This window comes from Glycine max, unplaced genomic scaffold (genome assembly GCF_000004515.6).
Source record: "Glycine max cultivar Williams 82 unplaced genomic scaffold, Glycine_max_v4.0 scaffold_124, whole genome shotgun sequence".
In the NCBI taxonomy this organism is placed as follows: domain Eukaryota; kingdom Viridiplantae; phylum Streptophyta; class Magnoliopsida; order Fabales; family Fabaceae; genus Glycine; species Glycine max.
The window spans coordinates 13,796-22,186 of NW_024464767.1; the positions used below are offsets into that span (position 1 = coordinate 13,796).

Below are 8,391 nucleotides of genomic sequence, written 5' to 3' on the forward strand. Positions count from 1 at the left end.
TTGTTTTTTTATAGTTATTTCTTTTCAAATTTGATGACAACATTGTCATTGGGTCCTTCTACCCTTCACATCAGCAAATTGGACACTAAAGAGACTCGGTCAGAAACAAATAACTACTAGGGGTACAATAACATGAGAGGATTTAACACTTTTGGAGTAGGAAAATGTACTTTAAGAAAAGAAAATTATATGTTTATCCATGAACACTAAGCTCTAGAGAAAAAAAAAACCACGAGAAATAGTATATAACTCTTTAGTGGACAATTGGTGTTGTACAAAATTGAAATGATCCAGACTAAGTCAACAAACTGGTCTTCTTCATTGAACTCACAGTGAAACCACAGAATTTATTTTCATCTGCTAGTTTCCTTCCCAATTCCCATGTTTTCTAAAACATAACACACTACAGAACCTTCTAATAAATTAAAACAAAAAAATCAATATTTTACATGTAGCACCACAACCTAACAATTTCTACCTACAACTTTTTCTATAGACTATAATATAATCTATCTCCACTCAATCATTCATCAAGATTGAAAAATGGATTCAAATGCTTGTCTACCACACTTGCTAGTGTTAGCAATAACATTGGTATTGGTTAGTCATGCAATGGGAGATTCAGCTAAAGACAAGTGTTGTCTCTTTGCCTTTTAAGTTGTACATAGTTGCAAAACAGGTATATGTGAAAGAATAATGCTTATTAAAGGTAAGGTTGATTTTAAAGTGGGCATGCAAGAATGCATTCATTATCTCAAGTAAATAAATTCAAGCGAATATCTGATTTGGATTAGAGAATAGTATTATCCAGTGCACACTAAATTGGAGAGATTCCCAACATGTGGTTTCAAAACTAAAAGTACTTACCAACTATTTGAATTTTAATCTACGTGATCTAGCTAATGTTTTCTATCAGAGAATTACAACTAGTTGATCTTAAGAACAAAACTATACTAAATATGCAAATCTTTACATCTAAAAACAGAATTTAAATAAGGCTCTCAAATTTGAAGAAAAAAAAGAAGATAGCAATGACTACAAATTGATCAATCTGCCAATACAATGATAAAACATCGGTTTATTCTAAGCAACACTAAAAAGGGATACTACATGAGCAAAAAGATTGAAATTATTGACCATGCAGTATGAATGTACAGCATTATTTATTTAATTTTTCTAATACAATTTTATTTTATATTAATACAAAAACTCTCACAAAACAACTTCTTAACTACTAGTTAATTACTACTTTTATACATAAAAAAACTAGTTAATTACTACTGCTACATAGCAGAAATTCCTTAATTCTTCGAGAATTATATTCCTTAATTTCACGTGGTTTGCCTCAGTTGTTTGCCGCAGGTTTCAGTATATCCTTAGGAATCGTCGATTGTCAAATCGTTGTTAAATAACGGCGCTATATATAATTTTAGTATTTTGACGTTTTTAAATGAATTTCTTATTTATGATTATATATTTACAATTTTTAATTTCACTTAAAAAAAAGAGTTTTTTTGGATTTACAGAGAAAAAAAATAGAGTTTTTAGTTAACACACTGTTACTATATAGTGCGGAGACAATTACCCCACAAGCTTTTCATTAACTTGTCATAATATAATATATGTGAATACAAACTGTCCCTATAATTTAAAATAAAATAAATGAAAAGTCAATAACTTTATAAGTATTGTCTCCACACATATATATTATCCTATAACTTACAATTTTAATATTTATTATTGATATTCTTAATTAACTAAGTAAAAATATTTTTTTTATAATTTTTAAGATAATTATTATAAATATTAATAAATTTATTATAAATAACATTTTTATATGTGTAAGTGCATGTATATTATTTATTGAAATATTTTATTTGAATTTTTCATTAAAAATACTAAATTTATTAACATGATATGTGCCTCGTTAGAGCAGTGGTTTAATTAAATTGGATAGTGAGAACTGAATTGACGACAGATTCTCTTTCCATATGTGATGAAAGAGTTGTACGAAATCTTTATGACATCAACCCCCAACATGAGTGGCCCAGTGGACAAGCCCATCAATCTAACATGTCGGTTGATAGCACTTGCATAAACTTTTGTTCCTTGCATCATCTCATGTGTCTCCATTCTCCATTCTCTGCTTCCACTCACGATTAAACCTTATTGATTAGGGTTCAATGATTTTCAATGAATAAAATTAATTTTGAATTCTTGATTCTAACAGCTCACGTATAGTCTGTTGAATCAAATGGATTAGACTCTTGATATCATAAAGAAAATTAAAATTTGATTCTTTGTGTAAAATAAAGAAATCTAATTAATTATGCTTGTTATGTTACTATATCATTTTTCCGGTGTGGAATAACATCAAAATCAAAGTAATAAAGTTACTTGCATGTTACTCTAACCATAATTCCAGTTAAGTCGAATATGGTTTCATGTTTTGTAAAACAATTTAGATCCCCTTTATCAAAGTGTGTCTGTCTTCTACACAAGTTTTTTCACTTTATTCTATTTCCCCAGAATCAATTGTTGTGTTATTCATGCTATTAAATTAGTTCGATAACTACCATGTCGATCATTGTTAGTTTTGTTTCCACCATTGTTGGGAATACGTATATACTATTACTTTATGATTAAACGTGTTACTTAAATTGCAGAAAAAAACTCTTTATAATGAAGTACAATTGTTTATAACTACAACAATTATATTGAGTCAATTTAACACTCATCAAAGGCAGAAAAGCTTTACTTTAAGATTAGACAGAGGCTCATACCAATCATGGCGGTGGTTATAATTAGACACATCAGCAACTGTAAAAGATCTTGCACGGCCACAGAAAAAAAAAATGCTTGATGCACATCTGATAAACTCACTCAAGGTCTATGTATTAATAGTGTAAAAGAGAGACTGAATATTAAATGATAAAAATATAAAATAATTGTTTTGTATTGGCAGAGTACACATATATATGCCCAAATGTAGATTCAAAGTTCAAACATTTTGGGACTAGATCATCCCTCCTAGTCATAGCCATCTGAATTGGATCGACCCCACCCCAAGGTTTGTGTTGCATCACTTGCATGCATTCACCCACCACTGTTGTTGTTATAGTTTTCTCGTGATTTTTGTATTGGAAAATACTATGGACAAATATAATTGATACAGTCATAATTAATTATTGTCATGTTGCAATTACAAAGACTCCTCAAAGAAAATGTTTAGTAAATCATGATCAAGTAGAAATTGCAATGGCAAACTGTTTTTTAAAATCTTATTAGTCAGTTGTATAAACCCAAATTTAGTTATATCCAGGTATGTAATATTTGCCATTTTAGTGCTCTGTTTGGAAATTTGCGTGTCGAATTGTTTTTTTTATACGTACCTACACAACACTCTTTAGCCAAATACCACTGTTCATGGAAAAATCTGTCCTGAAAGGAGTATAGAACCAGAAACAATATGCGTGGTGGTATCTATCATTCTGAAAAAGAAAAAAAGTGGGATTCTTACAATAGTAGGACTGTGACACTACTAGAAAAATCTATGCACCTTTGATGTCCCTAAATTTATGAACAAAAGATTCAGGTGTCGTTTATTGAATTTGTTTTATATGGAGTGTAAAGTCATATTCAATACTAATAAGTGTATGTTTATATAATTCTTTTTAAAATAATTACTCTTCTTTATTTACATCTAATAAAAATGTTATCACATTAAAATTTTTAAAATAAGCTAAATGAAGCATGTTTCATAAGAAATTAACTTTTACTGTAATTGATACATTTTTTAGTGACAAAGGGAGATGGGTGAAGACGGTGAAGGAAAAAAAAATGAAGATAATGTCTATGTTGTTCAAATAACAGTATTAATTGTATTAAAATAGTTAATATTAAAAAATATATTAGTAAATATAACATTGTTGTGTTGGTGCTATTTATTGTGCATCAAAATATGTAAAAATAATAATTAACTTATAATTTGTATAGTTGGTATGGGTTGTTTTATCTATCCTGGATTTTGTTGAATCACACATATAATCATTTATATATATATATGGGCTACTATTGTCACTACCAAAAATGCTATGGAGACTACCAAAGCATTTGAAATTACTTGGTTATCCTTAGTTCCAATTCCCCACACCTCCTATCCTTCCCCTCCTTACGTTCAGCTACTCTCCTTCTTTACATACAAAAACAGAATTTAAATAAGGCTCTCAAATTTGAAAAAAAAAAGAAGATAGCAATGACTACAAATTGATCAAGCTGCCAATACAATGATAAAACTTCGGAGTATTCTAAGCAACACTAAACAGTGATACTACCTAAGCGAAAAGATTGAAGTTTGAACCACACATGATCAAGGAAATGAAAATAGGCATACCGCCATGATCTACAAATCAGCAAAGGAGCAATCACTATCCAGAATCCCACAATAAATCCAATTGTCATACTGACAAAAAACCAATTCACTCCATGCCCATCACTTCCTTCATAACTATGGGTTTTCCCATTGGAGCTGCAGTTTATGGGCAGTGGTGGACCACATAGATTGTTGCCGATGAAGCTGGAGGCATCAAAGGTTTGCAATTGAGTTCCTGTTGGAATATTTCCCTTCAAATGATTGTATGACAAGTCTAGCATGCTCAGAAAGCTCAAATTTGCAATGCTTGGAGGGATTTCACCAAAAAGTTGATTCCTCGAAAAATCAATGGACTGTAATGATCTCATATTACCTATACCTTGTGGAATATGACCAATCAATTGGTTGTGGGACATGTTTAAAAAATTCAATCCATTTAGATATGTGATTTCTCTTGGTATTTCCCCAAATAACTTGTTACTTGACAGATCAATGCTTGTTACCAAACCCAGAATGTTTCTGTACTCATCTCCTCTTCCTTTCAGCCATAGTAGCACACTAACTATACTTTCCATCGACGTACCATGTTTTCCTTGAGAATAGATACGAGGATCTGTACTTTGGTTCATTAGTGTCATGGCACTCAAGTTACTGAAACAGCTCGGTATATTGCCAGACAGATTGTTTTGTGCAAGGTCTAAAACCTGAAGATGACTCATCTGACATATTTCACTTGGAATGTGTCCGGCAAATCTGTTTGATCGAAGGCGGAGGATTTTCACATTTAAGAGGTTTTCTCCAACCCATGTTAGAATACTTCCGGAAAGATTATTTTCCCCAAGGTCCAAGGATATCAATTCGTTATTCTTCTTCCAACTGGTTGGAAATATTCCTGAGAGTGTGTTGTTACGAATTTGTAAAGACTGCAGCTCTGCCAAGGAACCCATGGATTGGGGTAAGTTCCCAACAAAATGGTTGCTTTGTAAATTTACATCCACAAGAGATGTCCAATTCATCCAGCAATCAGGTATCTCTCCTGACAAATTATTTGATGCAAGATTCAGAAATTCTAATTGCATTGGCTCGTCCTGATCGTTACATAAAAAGTCATTCATGGATTCAGAGAATGAATTGCTTGAAAGATCTAACTGAAGCACATCACTTGAAAGATAGGGTAATTTACCACACAAGTGATTTGAGCTTAGATCAATAACGGGGATAGATATTGGATTCTTTAATGTAGTCCCAATCTCACCATGGATATGATTACGAGAGAGGTTTAAATACCTAACCTGAGAAAGTGCTTCCCACATCTGTGTGGGAATAGAACCGAAAATCCCCGTGTTAGATAGTCCAACATATTGAAGTTGGTTTTGTGACTGAATCCACAATGGAAAGCTGGGACCTAACTGCCATGATGTCACTTCCAAATAGGTAAGTTGAAAATTAGGAATCCAATTGGGACCCACTGTTAAAGTGAAATTGTTTCCTGATGCATGAATCTCCGTCAAGCTTGTAAGATTTGCAAGATCATCTTCCTTGACAACTCCGTGAAAAAGATTGCCGTCAATATGAAGAGATAACAATTTAGAGAGTGATCGAAGACTTTCAAATGGATTTCCAATGAATTTATTCATAGAGAGATCGAGATATCTTAATGATGAAAGTTTTCCAAATGATCTAGGAAGAGCACCACCAATTGAGTTGTTGGAAAAAAGTAACGTGTCAATATTTTTAAATGCCCCAATATGATCTGTCAGATTGCCTGAAAGTCGTGAACTCTGAACTGCAAGTGTTGTGAGTCCATGGGAAATACAAGGAGCAAGAATTTCTAAAAGTTCATTAACCTGTTGGTTGAGTTTGAGATATGATAAATCTATCACCCTTAAGTTGCAGAGATTACCCAAAGAAGTTGGAATGTTTCCTTCAAGTTGATTACCTGATAAATCAAGTTCAACAAGAGAAGTCAAATTTCCCAAAGAAGTTGGAATGTTTCCTTCAAGTTGATTACCTGATAAATCAAGTTCAACAAGAGAAGTCAAATTTCCCAAAGAAGTTGGAATGTTTCCTTCAAGTTGATTACCTGATAAATCAAGTTCAACAAGAGAAGTCAAATTTCCCAAAGAAGTTGGAATGTTTCCTTCAAGTTGATTACCTGATAAATCAAGTTCAACAAGAGAAGTCAAATTTCCCAAAGAAGTTGGAATGTTTCCTTCAAGTTGATTTCGTGATAAATCAAGTTCAACAAGAGAAGTCAAATTTCCCAGGGCATCAGAAATAGTCCCATGCAAGTTGGTTTCCCCTAGGTTGAGGAACTTGAGACGATGAAGACCGTATAAGCAATTAGGTATAGAAGATGAAAATGAATTGAAAGACAAGTCAAGATTTTGAAGATGTGTGAGGTTTCGAATACCACAAGGAATCGGACCTTGGATTTGAAAATTATATGATAATTGAAGAGAAACAAGTTTCTTCAATTTGAATATCCACTTGGGGACAAAAGAAATGGCAGGGGAATAACTAGTTAAGGAAAGATGGAGAGTTTGCAGAGATGAGAAGTTGAGCAAGGATGGTTCATTATAGTGAGGGAGTAAGGATCGTGACAAATATAGGTGGGTCAAAGAAGGAAGAGATTGGAGAGTGTGTAGCCAATGAAATGCTTTGGATAGGTTTGCACTACTCAAATCAAGATATTCAAGCTTCCACATACTTGATACCCATTCTACATTTTCAGCAAACAGAAATCCGAGATCAGTCAAATAACCTCCGAGGTCAAGGTAGACCAAATTGGAGAGATTCCCAATCTGAGGAGGAATCTTCCCCGTGAATCCAGTATAAGAGAGGTTGAGGTGAGTCAAGGAAGTCATTGTCCCAAGGAAAGAAGGAATTGACATACCTTCTCCAAGGAATTCATTGCCGCTCAAGTCCAAGTAATTCAAATGCTTTAAATCAGCCAAACAAGGACTTATCACTCCACCAAACTGGGATTTCTCATAAGCTTCCTCATCGAAGTCTGAGTAGAGATAGCCATCATGGTCATGATAGAAAGCAGAATCTGAAGTGTTGAGGTGAAGCTGAAGAACATGGGAAGTGACGTTGTGGCAGAGGACTCCATACCAGTGGCAACAGTTGGTATTATTATGATTCCAAGACCAAAGCCTATTTGAAGGATCTATGAGATTATTCTTAATCTTCAAAAGTGTCTCACGCTCACTTGGGATGCACACACTCTCTCTGCATGGTAAGCTGAACAACCAAAGCTGGACAAAGACAAGAATATAAATGGAGGAATTCATGATCACACAAGAATATATAGAAAACAAGTGTTGTTGTTGGTTCTGCATATAAATCATCAAACTTCTATTATTTATACTGCTGCCCTGCCTGTTTTTTTCTTCACTTTCATTATTTTTTACCTTTTTTATTATTGTGCCAAATACTAAAATATTCTTCCATTCTTTTTTTACGCTGGCCTCTTTAAATTATCGATTTAATTATCCAATTCTCCCGAATTAATTCTTAGAATACGAAAATTTTTGTATTTACTGTATCAATCTCCCTTTTTAAAATTCCTATATACACTAAATTCATAAAAAAATCAAAATTAATAACAAAGAAATATGATTTACTTGTGCTGAATACTAACATAAGAAACATTTTTTTTGGTACAGTTTTTTTTTTTTTACAAAAATAAGTAAGAATCATTGTATTTTAATTTACCCTATAATACTGCTTAAATGAAAATTTGGTGTCATTAAAATTCAAATTTTAACTATTATTTAATCAATCTTTTCGTTAAACTTTTGTTACGTACAAAAGTCCAATATTTTTTTAAGAAAAAATCAAGTCTTCTATTTCATCAAATCCCAACCCATGATTAATATTAAATTATCAAATTTTCAACATTCAAACTAAAAATAATGTAAAAGAAAATTGTCTTCTAAATCAAAGCTCACACAATCAAGTCAATCTCAAGCTTTTCCATTTTTTCATCTTGAACCTTTGGACACTCTACAAAG

At 32.5% G+C, this 8,391-nt stretch overlaps 1 protein-coding gene across 1 annotated transcript; it reads right to left on the reverse strand.

Moving 5' to 3' along the window:
• Positions 1-4,119: 4,119 nt before the first annotated feature.
• On the reverse strand, positions 4,120-7,668 carry LOC106796473 (receptor-like protein EIX1). Its single transcript, XM_041013725.1, has 3 exons — positions 7,083-7,668; positions 4,394-6,311; positions 4,120-4,192 (listed from the first exon to the last, which is right to left on the reverse strand). Exons 1-3 carry the CDS (start codon positions 7,666-7,668, stop codon positions 4,120-4,122), a joined length of 2,577 nt encoding a protein of 858 aa, XP_040869659.1.
• Between the last annotated feature and the right edge of the window lie 723 nt (positions 7,669-8,391).